Here is a 20,283-nt window from a genome sequence, read left to right on the forward strand (position 1 = left end):
GACCGGTTCTGGGTCCCCAGACCCCCAATAGCGCAAAAAACTGCACATTCCAGGGTGGCCTTTTGTTGTGGGCAGTCTGAGGTACACCTGTGCACTACTCATGATGTCAGATCAGCATCCTGATGTGGCACACCTGTGAGGTGGGATGGATTATCTCAATATAGCAGATGTGCCCACTACCATACATTTGGACTGATTTGTGACCACTGTTTGGGAGGGATGGTTATATTGTGTATCTGGAATGAATTTTAGGTCTCTACGTCCATCCCATGGGGAATGGGAGCAGTAACAAAGGTGTTGCGTTTATATTTTTGTTGAGTGTATATATATATATACATACATACATACACACACACACACACACACACACTAGGGGTGCAACGATACACAAAATTCACGGTTCGGTTCGGTTCGATACTTTGGTGTCACGGTTCGATATTTTTTCGATACAAAAAAAATGTTCATGCCTTTTTAATTTGTCATTTATTAAAATTATAAATATATATTTTAACTCAAAAGTACAGTTTTTAAATTTAACCCTAACCCTTGTGCGTGTTTTTTATTTTGACAGCGAATGCGCACCTGCTGACCACTTATGTGCAGCCCTGGTTATATAGCTCATCATATTGCAGCCACAGAAATTCTTTTGTCCATGAAACCATAAAGCTGCACTTTCTTTTTGCCTTATAGTCTGATTTGTCATAACTTTTCCGTTTTGTGGTAAGCTTTTCTTTGGCTGTCACTTCTTCACCCTGACCTGTCTTATTTGGCTCAGCAGAACTGAAATATATATCCTGCTGCTTTTACACACGCACTCACATAAGCTCAGCGATTCTCTGCGCGATCAACCTCTCACATGTTTAAGCTTGCTGCGGGAGATTTCACTTGTCATGTTTGTGTAGTAAGCTAACGATTGATAAGACGATGTCAGAGGAATTGGTGCACAAATTATCATCACTCACAGATCAGTGCTGTCGCTCTCTATACACAGTTCGCGCGATTGCAAAGTGAAAGCAAAAAAACAAGCGCAAATTCAAACGCGATTTCAATATGTCACATATTGACAGTGGCTCACCGATGCCAATGACATAATTACCCATCTTTGGAAAAGAGAGTTTATTACAGAGAAATGGCTCTTTCCAAAATAAAAGCTATACTATACGCTTCTTCTGCGCTATATTCTCAGCAGCATATTGTAGCGGGTCAGGGCTGTTTGGGGTTCTGTTTGTACAGTTATGTTTTGTTTATGTTGCCATAGTGACGGGTGACGCCCTCTTGCTGCGACGGTGTGTCCTTCCGGGGTCAGAGGGCACCCTGTGTGTTGTTGATGTTGTTGCTGTGCGGCTGCCGCGCTGAGCAGTTAGCTAGCGGCAGTGTTCTTCTGCAGATGTCAATAAACGGCTGTGCTCCCTGGCTAGCTCACGGGAAGCAAGACCAAACGATACCTCCGTCTCCTCCTTGTCTGAGCTCGCCACAATATTAAACATGTCAGGTCCCCATAAGGAGAATCATGTGCTAACAGCTGTGTAAATGACTCGGGTAAAGTTTGTAGCATGCATGCTTGTTGTTTTTGTCTGCTTCCACTTGTCTTTGCACCAGGATGATGTCGGCGTAAATGTGCAGTCATATTCGTTGTAGTCAGTCAGTCATACATACAATTATTTAGTTAACTGTAGCATTAACTCATAAGTCTTGCTAAAGTACCTTGTATTCTGATTCATCACAGCAGCAGTTCGGTTGGATGATGTCAGCAACTGCAGCAAGTGTCTTGCTGACTGAATAATTTCATCTTGCATAATCTGAAACAAACACATAAAGACAGACAATTTATAAATTAACGTTCGATAAAATCTAAGAATTAATCATTTATTAGATACCAATATGAATATGTCTACCATAAAACTTGTGTGGAGCAAAGTTACATTCAATCAAGATCGTCTGGCATGCTACAACTTTATAGTTAAATTCTGGGTACAAGTATACATACCCATCTTGTACATGTTTTTTTATTATTATTATTATTATTATTATTATTATCCTACCTAAATACATGTTTCTTTTAATCAGAGTATGCCGTTTTAATGACTTTACAATATCATTTACATTGTGTTCCTTACATTTTCCCTAATTGTATGTTATATTAATCCTATATTTCCGTTTTAATATTACTAATGTTTGCCTTGTTTTCTTCACTGTCTGGTCTGCCTCTGTCTTGCCTGTATGGATGCATTTACACCTAAATTTCCCCAACAAGGGATGTTTTAATTCACCACTATTCCAGTGAAACACAAGTCTCCCATCTTCCTGCTACCGGTCTCGAGTTTTTGTTCACCAAAGCACACACCAACTTCATAGTGACGGACAGATCACTGCCCTTTTCCCGCCTTGTCTGACCGTGTTTTGTGGCTTTGGTTCACTTCGCCTCACTCTTCCCCATTCCTGTTATTAAATCAGGCTGTTCTGCAACCATGGCAGCCATTCACTCTATGGCTTTATTCATGGTGTATTTTACCCCTTCACCAAAGGCCGTTCTCGTTTCCAACATTATATTTGCAGTGTTCGTTTATCTATCAATATCTGCGGAGTATGGTTTTGTACCGAGTATCCGATTTTCTAAAGCACAGCATGTAAAGGGTAGCTCGGTTAGCAGGATGCTAGCATGTAGCGCTAAGTGAGACACGCCTCAGACGAGTTGAGCAAAGACCCCGTCTGTGTACTTTATACGTGAGCAACGGATTTAAATAAATATAACGTTTCAAAAGACAAACTTGAAGATAAAAAAACAATATACTTACCGGAGAACCGCCAGGGTTTGCCGCTGCCATCTTGCTGCTCCTAAATTCAAAACTGCCTCTGCAGACAGGCAGGGGAGGCGTGGAAATTGTCTTTGAGTTAGTCAAACGTTTTACTTAGTTCGAGTAGATGATAAAATGAAAGAAAAATGAATGGGATTTTAAGTAGGACTAGGCGTTCTGTAATGATCTCTATTTAGGAGAAAAACTTGATCACTCACCTTTAAACAGCTCTCTTTTAGGAGACACACTGCTGGCTAACGGTGTCATGTGATCAAACAGCGTAATTTAATTGGCTGAGAGCCGCTCGACTCGATCTAGTGCTGATTGCTCTGGCTTGGGTCATTCAAGTTCGTCACCTTTGCAGTTGAATTTTTGCAGGTGCAATTTTTTGCAGGTGAATATTTGATGGTGAATTTTTTGCAGGTGAATATTTGATGGTGAATTTTTTGCAGGTGAATTTTTGCAGGTGAATATTTTTGCAGGGAAATTTGGAGGGTAAAAATTCAGTGTTATAAATTCAATGTCTAAAAATAGTTGAATTCTGATGATACGATATTTCTGCCATAAAGTTCAGAAACGTGCTTCACAAACCATGACGTTGTGAGCGCGCGCGAGGGACGTCGCCGCCCACTTCAAACACTCTTTTTTTTTTCTTTTTTTTTTTGAGAAAGAAAAACGGGTACCCGCCTTATCTGCTGCTTTTGACTGTCAACACGGTGGAAGAAGAGCACTTGTCGTGTACCCCCTCAGTGCCTGCTCACCATGTATAAAGCTATATCGAGTCTAAGCGGACGCTGTGCTGCTTTAACACGAGGGTCCTGCTCAATGCCCTGTTTGGCCTATTTCCACCGGGCAAGTGGTGAGTTCTCCCTGCTTCAGCTCCAACATTTACCCCCACTATATAAGTGTGTTATGCTTTTTGGTTTGTTGCTACTACAGTGCAGGAGGAGCGTATTTCAGTTAATTGATTCAACGATTTTTTTTCTTTCTTTTAATAATGTCTCAATTTGAAGATCTGTCACAGCCATGCCATTGTAGATGTCTGCTGGAGGTTTCACAACAAGCAAACAGGCAGCATTACATCAGTGTGCTATGAGGTCAAAGGTTATCTTAATGTGGTCCCATCCTGGCTTCAATATTGCTGAAAAGTGTGAATTAAATGAAACCAGTAGCATCAAAAGCAAACACAGTTTAAACCTGATTTGTGTGGTTTTTTTTGTTGATGATTAGAAATTACATTTGGTAATTGGGTGTTAAATATTTGGCATTTGTGTCAACAGAAAGATGTTTCACATGATGTCACTGTAATGTCACGCCAAAGCTTTGATCATCCACTGCCAGATAAAATAGAGAGCTCTATGGTTGTCAACCAGCTGTTCTTCCCTTCTTCTTCTTTTGTTTTCATGCTGCAATTAATTTACAGGCGCATTATGTCAGAAATCAGCCTTCAAGCCCCCCTCTACAGACGTGCCAGAGATGCCCCCGTGCAATTTCAGTCCAGAAAAATACACGGTAAGAGCAGACTCCTGCTGATACATTTGGCCTTGCATTATGTAATCGCTTCAGTAATAACAGTACTTAGTTGGCTGAATAAATGTAGTAAAAAACCTCAGTTACAAAAAAATAAACATCCCATTCTGCAACCCTTATCTTGTTTATTTGTCTCTATCAAGGGTATGTCCAAAGACCGTATGATAGAGATCCGCAGACAGAACTGCAACCCCATGACCATGAAGGTTACTTATTATAAGAAGCCAGTGTTCATTCACCAGGGGTACATGCAGTGGCTGTGGGATGTGGACGGGAGACGATATCTGGATCTGTTTGCTGGTGTGGCGACTGTCAGTGTGGGCCACTGCCACCCGTAAGATCCTTTACAGTTTGCCGTGTTACACATGGAAAAGTATTTAACAAACACAGGCATCCGATGGATGAAGTAGAGACACTGACATGAGTCGGTTATTGTAACATTTATGCACCACTTTCCACCCAGCATACAGTGCTATTGTAACAGCATGGGGTTTTTTTAAAAAATAAAGCATTTTTAAACATGCCCGTTTTCTTAAGAAAGCATACATTATTTAATAATGATAATTAATTAAATAACTATTTCAGAAAAAGATATTTATCAGGGTCGTAATTCTTAGCTCCCTGAAAAATTGACCAATGTGCAATGATGTGCTTTAACTTTGTAATGCTCAGAGTTACAACAATCCAGTTACAGCCAAGGTTATCTTCAAATGTATGCACAGCATAAACACTTAATCAAGGGTTTAAGCTGTAACTTGAATTGTAACTTCAAGAATTATTGATGCTCACAAAGCAGAAGATAGAAATACAACTTATCCCAGTGTGTTATCCCAAAGTGTCAAGAACTGGAGCGAGAAGTGTCATAAAGGAATTCATAGAAAAAGCCCCACAGTACAGAACAAACCTGGCAGGATTGAAAGGTTTTAAAGACTGGAAATTAAACTAGTGAGAGATGTGCCTAAAGACCCCAGAACAACTGCTGAGACATGAGTGAATGACCTAAAGAATAAAATCTTAAAGAAGACAATCACTACAAGTAGAGATGCCTTTAAGGCAGGCTGAAGTACGCTAGGAGAACCTGGAGAAAGATTATGCAAACTGGACACGCAGCCTGACATGTGTGTTCTTTACAACCCAAAAACACCATCCCCACAGTGAAGCACGGTGGTGGGAGTATTATGCTGTTTGTCTTTCAACACGACAGCAACAACCCAAATCAGATGTTGCTCCTGGTGAAGAACTACCATAAGAGGACCAAAGTAAACGTTACTGACTATTGACCATAAAATCTAGAGAAGGCTGAGAGATTAGTCAAAGAAGAATGGGCTGGTATTTCTCAGGAGATTTGTTGAAAACTACAACAAAATCTGCTGCAGACTGTTATCCAAGAAGATATGATACATGTTTGACTATTAACATCATGGGACTAATAGTTTGGAAACCGATAGTTTAGGTTTTTGTTCGTCTTAAAAGATGTTCGTTTTAAAAATCCCTCGCTCTATTTAACAGATACTCTGGAAATACTTAACCAAAATATGAGGCTAATAATTCTGTAAGCCTCTCCTATAAGACCTCTGTCTGTCTACCATCCCGAGTAGCTTGGTCGTTTTAGAGAATGCCCTACATCAGTCGTCCCCAACCTTTTTGCGCCACAGACCGCTTTATGTCCAACAATATTTTCACGGACCGCCCTTTAAGGTGTCACGGATAAATACAACTAAATGAAACCAGTACCGGTACGAAAAAACCAAGATTTATTCATAACACACGGGAAAAGACCCAGGGAATCCGAGTTAACGATAAAAAACGATTACAAAAATAGCCGAGCCTCAACTCTCATGGCCCAGTATCAAACGACTCCTAGTCCATGGCCCGCCGGTTGAGGTTGTCTCCTGGTTTCTCTTTGCCTAAGCTAATTTATTTTCTGCTGGACACAATAAGAAAATCACTTATTTTCCACATGTCAGCACCAAATCTACTCCATAAAACATCACAACGCGCTAAAATACTCGCCGCATTCTTCATGCCTTTACAGAACCTGTGTAAAGTCCCCAACCTCCTTTCCACCTGATTTTTTCCCTCACTGTTGTACATCTGTTAATGAGTAACACCTTAAATTAGATTTTTTTTTAAAATGCTAACATAAGCCAAAGGTAGTTCGTTGGTTCCAGCTGTTTCTAGACATTTTTAATCTTATTACACACCTGTTGGATTAGACAGCAGCAGCTGGTAATATCAATAATTACTGATTTATCCCTGCAGAAATGGTCAGTCTGCATCTAACAACCAATATGTACCGCACTTCAGACAAGTGAGCTATGAAAGTTATAGATTAGATGCTATAGTTTTATAAGCCCAGTTAGGTTGTGAATTTTCTAAAGAAACTATGAAACCATTGTTCTACGTTACTGAAAGGTTACTGTGAAATGTTGCGCTTAGTACTGTACAAGAACTGAGGCAAACACTCTGAATGAATAAATCTAACATATTTAGCAAAGTACTTGTTGGAAGTTGCTGCAGTACTTTTCTAATTACTAAATCGTCATATTATATTATCACAGAGGGAATGAAATGGCGTCTTTGTTCACAGGAAAGTAACAGCAGCTGCAGAGCAGCAGCTGAAGAAACTGTGGCATACAACTAACATCTATGTTTATCCAACGCTTCATGAGTATTGTGAAAAACTAGCCTCCCACTTCCCAGATCCGCTAAAGGTAAGATATTGAGTTTTTCATTGAATTAGCTGTCATCATGGGCTGAGGCTGTCATTAAACAGTGTGCTGGTCTGTTCCTTGTCCAGGTGATATATCTGACAAACAGCGGCTCGGAATCCAATGACCTGGCAATTTTGATGGCTCGTCTCCACACAGGCAACAACGATATAATTACTTTAAGGTCTAAATTTTTCCTTTTTTCTATGACTAACAAAGGCATCCTACTCGCCTCCTGATGAAAGAAAAATGTAAATTCTGTAGAAATGTTTGATTTTTGGCAGCTTTGGTAACTAAACTTCATAGGCATTGTTTACTACGAAGCAGGGTCAACATACCCAGAATAATCAGCCTAATCAGTCTCATGAAGGTGGTTATTGACCCAGGGTTTCGCATGAAGGGGGTGGTGTTGCAGCAAATGACCAATCACAAACAGGGATGGGTCTACTGACAGTGTAGCAGCTCATTTTACAAAGGAAGATAAAACTGACATGATTGGAAATATTAAAGAGGTTAAACATGTAATACAAACTAAAGTCAACACAACAGCTGCAGAAAGTGAGCAGAAGTGTGATTGGCTATACTAGAAAGTAGTGTAGTATTATAAATGCTGTATGAATGTGTTTTATGCTCTTCTGCATATCTTGATTGCAATAAGTGTTTATCTGAGTTACTGACCTCTGGCATCAACGATGCATTTTCACCCAGAGAACTGCCGCTCACTGCTTATTTTCTTTTTTCTTCTACAGAGTTGATCAGCAGTTTCTGAAATATTTAAACCAGCCCATCTGGCACCAACAACCACGCCATGTTAAAAGTGACGTTTCCTTATGATTCTGATGCTCAGATATAACTTAAACAAGTCAGGCTGTCTGCATGCTTATCAAACTGACCAGGGAGGTGCCCTGTTTCAAGGATCTTTAAGACTTAAAAAATAATTTTAAATTGTTTGCAACCAACAGAAAATTGCAGGAATAAGACTGCATCGGAGCTGCCATATTTCTCACAGGTGCTCACAAGGAAACAACAAAGGCTTAAGACAATTATAAAAACCTTTTTGTAGCCATACAGAGCGGTCGAAGGCAACCTTCAGCAATGCTGCCGCTATTTTCCAGAGAACTGTCAGTAGGCAGTACTTGTTACTTTATACTTGTTGATCTAGTTAGACGTGCAATATAAATTGTCATGATGCCACACCTTTGTAACATTGAAATTGTTCATGTTGAAGCGGCTTTGCTAATCCTATAATCTTGTTTCGTACTACCGGCCTCAGGTTTTTGTTTGTTTTATTGTTTTACAGTTTTTACTATTCTCCTTTTTTATGCTATTAATTCATGTTATTTTATCTGTTTGGAGGCACTGAAAAGACAAGCACAGAGTTAAAGTAAATCATAAAAAACAACGTTGAGGATTGCGGTATTGTTGCTAGTAATGTGTATTTTTGCCTTCTAGAGGGTCATATCATGGTGGCAGTCCACAGACCATTGGCCTCACTTCCAATGCAGCATATAAATACCCTGTTGCCAGTGGTTTTGACTCCACAAATGTAGGTACTGCAAGAAGACAGCAAAAAAAACCAAAAAAAAACTTTGTTGTATCTGAAAACTGGAAGATTTCCCATTCAGTGCATAAAGACGCATATAAACAAGTTAAATTAAACAAATTAAAGAAAAAACTGCAATAAAACACTGGCATTAATTTGTTGAAAATCTTTTCAACTTTTAATCGAACATTACTCACAAAAAGATATTACCTCATATGCAAATCTCCTTGTTGTTCAGTTGGGTTGAGTAGTCAGTGAGTCAAAAAATTTTAATTTTTAACTCTAAGCAAACTTTTCAGTGATCCCTGGTGCCCTATGATAGTTAATAATTGGCTTAAAGTGACACATTTAAGGTCAAAATGTATTGAAGGTGTGTGTCACTGAATATGTTTGCATTATTTAAACTAATTCATTTGCACATTTTATATCTACTTAATTAAATATAATTCTGAAATGGGCTGAAGGTGGCCGATGCTTTCGCAGCAGTAAAGTTTGGTGATGCTTTATTTGTGCTGTTAAACTGAAATAAGCAGACCTGATTTCTGTCCAATGAACAGACCATGTGTCCCGATGTGTTCAGAGGGCCTTGGGGAGGAAGCCACTGTAGAGACTCCCCCGTTCAGACCATCAGAGAGTGCACTTGTGCCCAAGGTACACACACATGTGCACTTGTGGCTCAGCGCTAATTCACCCGTTCTGTTCTAATAAACAGAATAAAAGAGGGAGATGTTTTTAATTTTTTATAATAGTCTGTCTGTATCCAGGTGACAAAAAAGGAGATCTCTTTGTTTGGGGGGGGCGGGGGGGGGGGTCCTTTGTTTTGCATAGATCATTATTGATTGACACATGCATCTAAACAAAATTATATACTTTCATTTTTGTAATTTTCTGTTTCCCTTTTGAGTTGTGATTCAAAAACATGCACTTCTTTCAAAATACAGAGTAGGGCAGATTACTTATAACCCCGAAAACAAGGCAGCTGTTCAGTATTTACTTCTTTTAATGTTTTACCACTTTCAGGAATGTTAATAATAACCTGTCTCTACTAGACCACTTGAAAATGGTCCCATTGTCAGCACAATTTCATGGATTTCTGCACAAACCAAACATCTGTCGCTGCAAAATAATATCTGAATCAGCCAACCATCTAAACTGACAAGAAAGTTTTTTTTGTGTTGTTCCCCCTCCACAGGTCACTGCATGGCAAATGAACAGTACATTGCACAACTCAAAGAGACATTTGCTACAAGTGTCCCAAACAGAATAGCTGCTTTCTTTGGAGAGCCGATTCAGGTACTTTATTCAATTGTAGGGTTAGGGTTTCTTTAAATATTTCCTTTTTTCTTTTGGGGTTAAACACGTTGTTACGCTGAATGGATTGTGATTTAATTTAGAATAGGCCTTTGTTAATATACTGTCTATGTTTGTTGTTTTACCTTGTTCAGAGTGGTCGCTGTGTTTGTGTTAATTAAGATGTGACAGTGGGATGTGCACGTGTGTGTTTATACAGGGAGTGGGAGGAGCTGTGCAGTATCCTAAAAACTACCTTAAGGACGCTTACAAACTTGTTAGAGAGCGAGGAGGAATCTGCGTTGCTGACGAGGTTAAGTGCAAATGTTAAATAGGTTTTCTAATTAAATTTTTTTTAGCTACATTGTTTTGTTTGGGTCAGTTTTTTGTTTGTTTTTTAAATTCTTAAAAAAAATCTTTAAGCCTGCCACAGCATATTAGAAAGTGGAGATTAAGCACATCAGTACATGTGCTGCTACACGTGTTGAATCTGCTGTGTTATTTCCATTTAAATAAAGTGCTTTATGGTAAAGCATTGTTATAAAATATTCCTAAATGCATTAAAAAATAAGAAAGTAACTGCCAATCACTCATAAGCTACCAAGTCAGTGGGCATAAACACTATGTTTGCACATCTGTGCCTTAACCACACATACTAGTTTTACACACAAATGCAGGAGTAGGTGGATTTATTCTAATAAACTTTGTTTAGAAAAACCTGTTCTCATAGGAAAACTTTTCAGTATTCTTGTTTCAATACAACAACCACACAAAACAGAAAAGCCCAAAAATCCCCCAAATTTTATACACGATATTGAACCCTGGATTTTTTTTCTTCAGTCTTGAAGAAATTCAGTGAAGAGGTGGGCGTTATTGTTTCAGTTTCTTCAGTTGTAAAATTCTCCTGCTTTTTCACTATTGCGGTGCATTTCTGTCTCCAAAAACAACAAATTATTTTGTGTGTGCACTTAGTTTGTACGTACTCTAAGACCATTTCTATGCACATCTTACGATAATGTAGCATGTGTATGTACATATGTCAGTATGTACCTTATCTCCTCCCTGACAGGTGAGCCAGTCTGACTGAAACTGTGTAAGAACATTGCCACACTTGCATCAATTATTAACATCCAGATGTTTTAAAAAAAGATTTATCATAAATTCCAATTCTTCACCCCCCTGTGACTGTAATGTTTCACAGGTCATGTTCAGAGTATGTCACTCGTCTATAATTTAACAGTCACCAAAATGTATGTCTGTGGCAGTATTTTGTTCGAGTCACCACTGAATATGGAAGGAAGACAAAAGTGCTGCAGGCTAGGATTAGTGAATGAGACTCAGCGTTTGAAGGGAAATGTTTTATTATCTTGATTAAATTACAGATGCCTACAACACCCCCAATAGGTATTAAATTCTTATGGACAATTAAGGTTTTTTGGTTGTTGTTTTTTTTTTGCTTCCTTTACTGTAGTACTCCAAAAAGGGGGAAAAATAAATAAATAAATAAATCACTTAATCATCAGTTTTTCACCTGGCAGGTCCAGACTGGATTTGGACGAACAGGAAGCCACTTTTGGGGTTTCCAAGGCCACGATGTTATTCCTGATATGGTTACAATGGCAAAGGGCATTGGCAATGGATTCCCAATGGGAGCTGTTGTTACCACACCAGGTGAGAATATACTCTAGTGTTTGTAGATCTGCTTGTATACTCAAGAAACATAAACAAATACATTTAATTACATTATACATTATTTTCACTGGCAAAATGTAACTGGCCGTGGTGAGACAGCATCTGTCTCTTTCTGCCAGGTAGTGATGGAGCTTTTTGAATGTGAAGACTCAACAATTTAACATGTATTTATAGTTTATCAAAAAAACAAAAAACAAGGACACCATGAAAACGTATTTTTTTATTTATTAATTATTTTATACTTTTCAAGCAACAAGCAGACCATATTTTCTTTTTTCTTTTTTTACTGAAATTGTGAGTGAATGAAATAATCGGCTCTCCAGTTGTGACTCACCACTTCAGCCAAGCTCTCAGCAAGAAATTGGGAAAGGAGACAAGGAGGAAAAAGTAGTTCCACATTGAATACCTAAGACATAGATTGATTTGAAGAAAAGCTTCTAGTACTTGTTCCATTAGAACAATGCTGCTGGAGCCCTGAGAGACTTGTAACGTTGTATTAATAATGCTGTGAGCCTCAATGTGAGCCTCTCTTTGTTTATCATATAGTAGCTGTATGACTGATGTGCTACCTTGAAAAGTACCATCAGACTCCCATTTTTATCCATTTTGGATTGTTAGTGTTAAACAATACTAAAAGACCTAGCATCAAGTTGATAAAGAGTTCAACATGAATTCATTTTTATATAAAATACTTTTGATAACACAAAAGTATTTTATATATCTTATATTTTGAGATGTAATTTGAACGGAGCAGTCGCTGGAGGTTTGAATTTGTTTTTTCATTTTTTGTTGTTTTGGTTTGGTTTTTTTTTTTTGGTTTTTTTAGAAATTGCAGCCTCCTTTGCCAAGGGGCTTCACTTCAACACCTTTGGGGGAAATCCTTTGGCTTGTGCTGTGGCTTCATCGGTGCTTGATGTAGGAATTCTTTAACCTTTTCTAAATGAAGCCTGTTCAAGATAACAGTGACAGCAGCGACACTGAAATACAGAAAAAAAAACCTGCATTTTTCCTTAACAGACAATCAGAGAGGACGACACCCAGCAGAACAGCCTTCGTGTGGGCACCTATCTGATGACAGAGCTCGCGAAACTCAGAGACAAGTATGAGATCATCGGTGATGTCCGTGGAAAAGGCCTGCAGATCGGTGTGGAAATGGTCCGAGACAAGGTGCTGTGATCCTTGTGCTCATATGTTTATACAATACATATTTGCATTGTGCCTCCCTGGGGGCGTTGGCCAGCATTGCCCCAGTTAACTGTTTTCTGCAGCATGTGTGCCATTTTTAAATTCCGAAACATGTATACAGACATTCGTATACACACCTGGCGTAAGGTTTGGTCTTGTGATCGCAGAGTCTGAATGTTGTTTTGGTCATTTTATTAATCCTGATTGCAAATCGGAGAAAAAGCCCAGTTAATACATAATTTCAAAACAAAACAAAAAACATGTATTTAAACAGCCATAATTCTGTACACACCTTGTGCTTGTTAGAGGACTCCTTTGACCTATAAAATCGTGTGTTTCTGAAGAAACATATCCTGCGCCGTTCTCACGTGCTCCTAAAAATCAGGCTTTTGTTTTAGAAAAGAAAATAGATTGAATATCCTATAATATCCTATGATACACATTTATAAAATACAGTAATAGTATTGTTTTACTTACCATTTATGAAGGCCATGTTAAAAAGCTCATACATATTACTACTGACATTCCCACCTGTTTTACTCAGATGTCATTCTAAATCACACTCTTGCAAATCTCTGAACACAAAGTGCATCATTTAGCACACTTTCTTTCACCTGTAGGAACACTGGCCTTCAAAATGCAACACACTGATTTAGAAATTGGTCCAACTCTTTCTGCACGTTTGCAAACTCAACTGGAAGAACAATTTAATCATGTGTCAGAGTATAAAAGAGGCTTTGAGTCATTTCTTCAAGTGTTAGGCAAGAAGCTGAAACAGGAAGAACAAAGAGGAAGAGTGAAAGGGAGTCTATGAGGAAGTTTTTTTGGTCAGTTCAGCTAAACACGTATTGCAGTAATACACATATATTTCTTACCCTTTGGGATCTGTGTAGGGTTTCTCATTGTACTTGCAATACATGGTGAAATTAGTAAATTTGCTCAACATATACATTAAATAGGTCCTTTTTTTTATTATTCTTTTTTTTTTTGGATATAGGTGCTCAAAATCATTTGAATACGTAGCATGACCTCACCAAACCAAAACATACATGAGCACTTTTGATGATACTGTTTTATATTTATCACATCAGTGTTTGGATGATGGTCTGTGAGAAGACATCAGGTAATATCTGTGTGTATTGTTTTTGTGGAAGGAACCCGTCTTGAGAAGAGAGGACATGTTTTGTTTTTTTGAGTGCTGTTTTTATTTCGCAAGAGATGTGTGGGGTTTTGACAAAAGCAGCAAACTCTTTGTTTGCGTTTGGAGTTTTGAGAAACCGAGTCACAGTTTCTGGAATGAACCACACAAATAAACATTAGGAGAAAAAGTGTAATGAGAAATGAAGTGGGTGAACTTTTCATTCTGAATCAGAAGATCCCAAATATAAAAACATAGTCAGTGAAATTTTTATTTATTTAATTATTTTTTGCTGCCATCTTTATTCATTTATTTACTTTTTATCTGTGTACCAACCATCTAGTTAAATGTTTTTTCTTTTGCAACATGGCTGCAGGTTGTGAACCATATTTAGTCACTCAGAGTGTGTGTCTTCTCAACATACATAATTCAAGGTTAAACAAATGAATTCAAATCCATTCACTCACTCCATTTGAAAGCTGAAAAGAATTCCTGTCTGTATGCTCTTTCAGAAGGTTTGTCATAGACATTTGTGTCCTTACTTTGGTACATGTTGTCATGAGCTGTTGTGTGAAGCAGGCCGGGTTAGGACCCAGATGTAGGACTCAGAAACTGGACTAAACTTAAAGGCAGCTTTATTTTTAGACTTACGAGAAACAGAATACAGGAAACTTAATTATTCAGAGACTAGGACCCTGAATAGGAAATACTGGACATGTAGAGGGGAGATTGCCATCAGAAACTAAAGAAAACTGAAGACTTAATTATACACATGAGGTAAGGGCAGAGTGGAAACGTGGTGAACAGAATCCACTAACAATCCAAGGGAAGCAATGCGGAACATCACACACACAAGATGAAGGACTATTAAAGAAAAACAGGAAACAACATGAGACAGAGACCCAAACTTAAGACATACAAACTTGACACAGGGAAACGGTAAAGAAATGCAGAGACAAGACTGAATGGGGATACAAGACTCCCTTGACACAACAGGTAGACCATACAACCACAGAGACAGACAGACACATGTTAAATTTATTTCAACATTCTTGTCTTATACCATATACTGTGATTATTAGACCAACCTACACTGTTCCAAAAAATAGTACTGTCTTTCTAGAATATCATGAAATTTACATAAGTAGACTGTTATTTTACCTTTGACATGTAAAATCACATAACATCACTGTAAATATAGTAAAACACAATTTACTTGTTTTTTAAATATATTTTTTGTACATATGCATATTTAGATTGTAAAAATACATTCACAAATGTATCATGATCTCACAAATATCTGTCCGTTATTTGAAAGATCGAACTGTTGAATTCAAATGTAATGCTATGGAAAAGTATATAACATGATTCCTATAAGCTTGTGTTACATCACATAAGTATTATTATCGTTGCTATTTAGGGCGATCGTGGCTCAAGAGTTGGCAGTTCGCCTTGTGATCAGAAGGTTGCCGGTTCGAGCCCCGGCTCGGACACTCTCGCTATTGTGTCCGTGGTCCAGACTCTTCACCTGGTGCGATATGGCAGCCTCGCCTCTGTCAGTCTGTCCCAGGGCATGCAATCCATTATTATTTAAACCAACTGCTAACTGTATATTTATACATTTACGTATTATGATTCATATTGCCACATTCATTGACCTTGTTTATAGGTAATTTCATTGTTACGTTAAAATGTTCCTAATTTAATGTCTAAAAGCACTTGGAAAAGGCAGAATCCCATGTGAAATTAGCGCAACAAACTCTATTTTCATTACTGAAAATAACTGTATTTTCATGAGAAAGTTATTTTCTGTTATTTTACGCTAGTATTTTGGCGCCCCAGCTGCCGGAATATTAACGTTTTTTTAACATTAGTATTTTTCCTATTTATAGATGATTTCATTGTTTAATCACATTAACATGTTCCTAATTTAATGTCTAAAAGCATTTGGAAAAGGCAAAATCCCATGTAAAATTAGCACAACAAACTGTATTGTCATTACTGGAAAAAACGTATTTTTATGAGGAAGTTATTTTCTGTTATTTTACGGTAGTATTTTGGCGCCCCAGCTGCCGGAATATTACCGTTTATTTAAGATGTTTTTTGTAACAGTGTAGAAACAAGGAAATACAAATATTTTACAAATCTGTCACACAAAACTTGCTTAAAACTAAAAATTATATTAGTTATTCAACAAACAACTACATAGTCCTTACTTACGTATAATAACCAAAAGACTTAATGCCCCCTTAGGCATTGAACAGCTTGCATTCTTGCTAGCTTGGTGCACTTTGACAGGCTCTTTTGATATTGACTTTCAGATCATTTCTAACTAGCCCGAGAGACCTGCTGTAAATGAAACTTTTGTAGAGTCTATCTTTGAGTCCATTGTAGGCCTTGATTTGGCCACTCCATCAGTTCGAGTACTTCCTTTTTCTTGTTTCTTGGTCAAAGAGTCTTTGCACAGCTTTGAAGGATGTTTGGGATCATTTTTTGTTGGTATATAAACCCACAACCAGTCGGTTTCAGTCCAGAAGGGATTCTGGGATGTTGAGATAGACCTTGTTTATGATTCACTAATGTCAGTGTTCCTGGGTGGTTCACCCAGTGTTCTCAGTTTGTTCATGTTCAGTTTATTTTGTCACACGTTCTCATTTCCTGTTTTGCTGTTCCAGTTACTTCCATGTGTCATTAGTCAGATTAAGCTCAGCTGTTCACTCACCGGTCCCTAATCACTAATCATTCAGCCTGTGTATTTAAGTTCAGTGTCTTGTGATGTTGTGGTTGCCGTGTGTGCTTTCAGCTCAGTCAGCCATTCAGTCATTCAGCCAGTCTGTTCACGAATCACCAGTCCTCACCTACCTGCAACTTTTTGGTGTTGACCAAAAAGTCCAAACTTGGATTTCTGTGTCTAGACTTCCTTCGTCCAGTCATTTGCAGTACAGTGTTCATGCTTCCTGGCAATTCTGAGGTGTTCTGAGATGTTTGCAAGTCTGAATAAGGTCTTCTAAACAGCTATTCTTCCCTTTAAGCCTTATTCATTGAGTCCTTTGCTTGTGGTCACACTGGAGTGCCTCTCAGACTCTGATTTAGAAGCTCATCTCTGTCTGAAGATCAGCAGTGGTCTTCTTTCTATCTCTAGTAATTCAAACCTTGAGGTGTCTGACATCTGCTTCAGTCAGCTTTTGTTTTCTGATTTTGTTTTCTGCCTCCAAAGCACACTTGACCGCTCTGTGAGAACACTTTGTCTTGCCCTACTTGTCTCAAAGACCATGCAGCATCACGGAGTGATTTCATACAGACACTTTCCTTTTCAGCGAGTTCTCAGCAGTTTACCATTTTGGCACACTGGCAGTCAGAAATTAATCAAGCATAACATCCGACCACTAAAAACTACTTTTTTGCTCAGGAATCCAAGTAAATAACTGTAATTTGGCATCTTAATCAAAAAATAATTATTTTCTTGATTATTTTTTCTCTTTTTTTAATAAAGCTGTAAAATTGAAAATTGGTGGATTAAAAACATTTATTATATGTTAACATTAAAAATATCATTTTGGTTAAAGCGCTTGCACATACTGGTGGATTAACTTTTACAGAAATGTTAAAAAAAAGATTTTTGGTAAGTACTAATGCTCTTAATATAGGACAGATGTGACATAAACTTTACACTGGGTGGTACACATACATATACTATTTTTTTACGTGTAATGTTTATTGTTTAAGATTACGGATTAGGGATATAAAGAATAAAGAACAATTTGTCCTTATTTTAAAGAATAAATAATGTTACGTATGACGTATACTGTCACACACCACATCTCATAGAATTTATCAGTGATGCACCATGTGCATCAGGCAAATATTTATTTCTCCTTCTATGTTTAAAGTGACTCAGGACTAGCCATTTGGTAAAATTATCCTGGTAATTAAGCTGGATAAATTACTGTGCTTACCAAAACATCCACCCACATCCGTTTTGTCTATTATGTGTAGGCCAGCCGAGATCCGCTACCCCCTGAGGCAATGGCTGAGATTTTTGAGGATGTCAAGGACATGGGAGTCCTGATTGGGAAAGGAGCAATATATGGACAGGTAATTTCACCCACTCTCTAACCTTCTGTATACTCATGTATGTGCTAGACTGCAGTGTGGCACCAATACATGCTGTGTCTGCAGCACAAACCTAATCGTTTTCTAAAATTCAAGCACACTTGTCATTTTGCTTACTTTCCTTTTTCTTTTTTACCTTGGATCTAAAACAGACATCTGAGCAGTAGCTCACTTTGATAATACATTAAATTACAGAAAATGTTGGTTTTGGAATTCTTCATTTCTCTGTCTGTAATTGTGCCTCCAGCTCTCCTCATCATGCTTTACTGAGACATTGTGATGTCAACACTGCTATTTAGTTCTTCTATTTATGGCTTTAGAAAACAACATGCTGCAGGTATTTTTGTGGTAGCAGAAAACTGATTATTTTCGTAAAGGAGAAAAAATCATGATGTTTTAATAGTCCAGAATCCTACAGGACTCACTTCTTAACTTGATGTTAACTGAAAAAGAGAAATTGCTGTGTATAAGCCATTTGGTTCACCTAAAATGTATTTTTATATCTAAGTATTTTTTTCTTTTCTGTATGCCCCCCACCCCCCAAATGATGGATAATTCAATACAACGGTGTCTACTGTTCCAAACCTATAACATTATTATGGATGAGTGATAAAGTCTTGTGTTTTCCTGTTAACAGTCTAAATCACTGATGCTACATAATCTCTGTTGTTCTGCTTTTATCACTCTTTAAGACCTTCCGCATCAAACCCCCCATGTGCATCACAAAGGAAGATGTTGATTTCTTCACGGCAGTCTTTGACAAGTCTGTCCGCAACTACATGGAAAGAAGATGAAAGCCTGGAAAAGGTCCGACGGATTGCTCCGTGTTAAAGAGACCCTGGTCAGCCAGAGGTGACCTTTTTTCAATATGAGTAGTAAAAGTCTCAGTATTAATCTTAATAACCTCATTATCTCTGTTTTTACCTTTGTATAGTGATTAAGAAGATGACATTTTCTAATTATGTTTAATGATTTTGTTATAACAAAGACTTAAACGGCCTCACTGATAAAATTGATAACTAACTTTTAGTTCATTTTGCTCTTTTAGATCTGATAACTGTGTATGATCATTTATAAAGCGATGCTTTGCTTATTACTTATGATACCACAATAATAATGAAAGCTAGAAACCAAAACCAAATCTGGTTATTCAGCAAGTTATACTTAATCATCTTACTAGGCATGTAGATGTTTACTTCTGACAGTGGATTTATTATCTTGTTATCAGTGTAAATAAATGGATAAAATCCTATTTCCACAGACCAATAAAACGTGATATTCTGGAAACACTGACATAGTGTCCAGCTGTTTTCATTGCAAGCATACAAGTGAAATAACTGTTACTGTTCACTGAATCACTGTGAGGAGCATTACGATTCCATGTAACCCTGCTGCACTCTGCAAACTGGAATACTGCTGTACTTTCAAAATCTTATTCTACTGTGACGCACTCATGTTTACATAACACTGTTTCAGTCTTACTGACCACTCAAAGTGCTTTAGACCATACATTCATATAGTGCTTTCAAGGAATTTATACATTTCATACTTAAAACACTTTATCTACCTCACATCCTGAGCCAATTTAGAGTCACCAATTAAACCAACATGCATGTCCTTGGACTGTGAGAGGAAGCTAGAGTATGCAAAGGAACCTCACACAGGAGGCCAGGGACCGGCAAGACAACAGTGCTTATTAATATATATAGCGTCCTCTCTGCAGTCAGTTGTGGCTTAAAACTGTTGTGTTACAGAGGAGACAATATGCTGCAACTTCATGCCGTAACAGAAAGTGATCACAGTCCCTAAAGCCATGCTTCTGTGTGCACCAAAGCTGATATGAAAATGACTGAGGCATCTAATGCTTGGAAATATACAGAAAAAGAAAAGGAACATTAAAAAGCAAGGCAAATGTTACCGTGATTACCGAGCAATGACATCCAGGGAAACAAAAAGAAACATGAGACTGTGAGGTTCATGGACTGAGTGCCTGCAGTTTATCGGTTTATGTGTGTGTTTTTAATACATGAGTGGCAAGTTATTGTTAAGTGTAATTCTCTCTTCTATTGTTTTAATACTGGCCTGGGGAACAAATTTTGTTCTTCTTTTTAACATGTTAAATGTCTGTCTGTCTGGATTGTACACCGTACTGCAGGAGATAAAAAAGCAACTACAACCGAATTTTTGAATGTTTTAAAAAACATTTCTGTCCATCCTGGCCTAAATGCTTTGAATAGACAACCTACAGGGTACTAATGCTGCAATAAGTCCAACTGAGTCTTCTGA

At 37.9% G+C, this 20,283-nt stretch overlaps 1 protein-coding gene and 1 long non-coding RNA gene across 2 annotated transcripts in view; one reads left to right on the top strand and one right to left on the bottom strand.

Moving 5' to 3' along the window:
• Positions 1-3,282, bottom strand: part of LOC309711726 — a 7,653-nt gene extending 4,371 nt beyond the window's left edge. Inside the window, exons 1-3 of the long non-coding RNA XR_014278080.1 lie at positions 3,014-3,282; positions 2,796-2,853; positions 1,705-1,799 (exon numbers count right to left, since the gene is read on the bottom strand). This is a non-coding gene — a long non-coding RNA (uncharacterized lncRNA). The remainder of the gene's footprint in view (positions 1-1,704; positions 1,800-2,795; positions 2,854-3,013) is intronic.
• On the top strand, positions 3,236-19,290 carry LOC309711725 (alanine--glyoxylate aminotransferase 2, mitochondrial-like). The gene is made up of 15 exons (XM_082542192.1): positions 3,236-3,247; positions 3,467-3,654; positions 4,219-4,307; positions 4,469-4,659; positions 6,916-7,039; positions 7,126-7,220; positions 8,489-8,582; positions 9,137-9,230; positions 9,772-9,872; positions 10,090-10,182; positions 11,408-11,540; positions 12,388-12,476; positions 12,579-12,728; positions 17,881-17,979; positions 18,690-19,290. The coding sequence occupies exons 2-15, from the start codon at positions 3,558-3,560 to the stop codon at positions 18,789-18,791; spliced, it is 1,551 nt and encodes a 516-aa protein (XP_082398318.1). The 5' UTR covers positions 3,236-3,247; positions 3,467-3,557; the 3' UTR covers positions 18,792-19,290.
• Positions 19,291-20,283: the final 993 nt, after the last annotated feature.

This window comes from Aulonocara stuartgranti (assembly GCF_965226115.1).
Source record: "Aulonocara stuartgranti genome assembly, chromosome: 7".
Lineage (NCBI taxonomy): Eukaryota > Metazoa > Chordata > Actinopteri > Cichliformes > Cichlidae > Aulonocara > Aulonocara stuartgranti.

Excerpts from the sequence above, each read along its gene's own strand:
- LOC309711725 (XM_082542192.1), top strand. The coding sequence starts at position 3,558 with ATGTATAAAGCTATATCGAGTCTAAGCGGACGCTGTGCTGCTTTAACA. Across the intron at positions 4,660-6,915 it reads AGTGTGGGCCACTGCCACCC|GAAAGTAACAGCAGCTGCAG; the intron begins GTAAGATCCTTT and ends CTTTGTTCACAG. Across the intron at positions 12,477-12,578 it reads TGGCTTCATCGGTGCTTGAT|ACAATCAGAGAGGACGACAC; the intron begins GTAGGAATTCTT and ends TTTCCTTAACAG.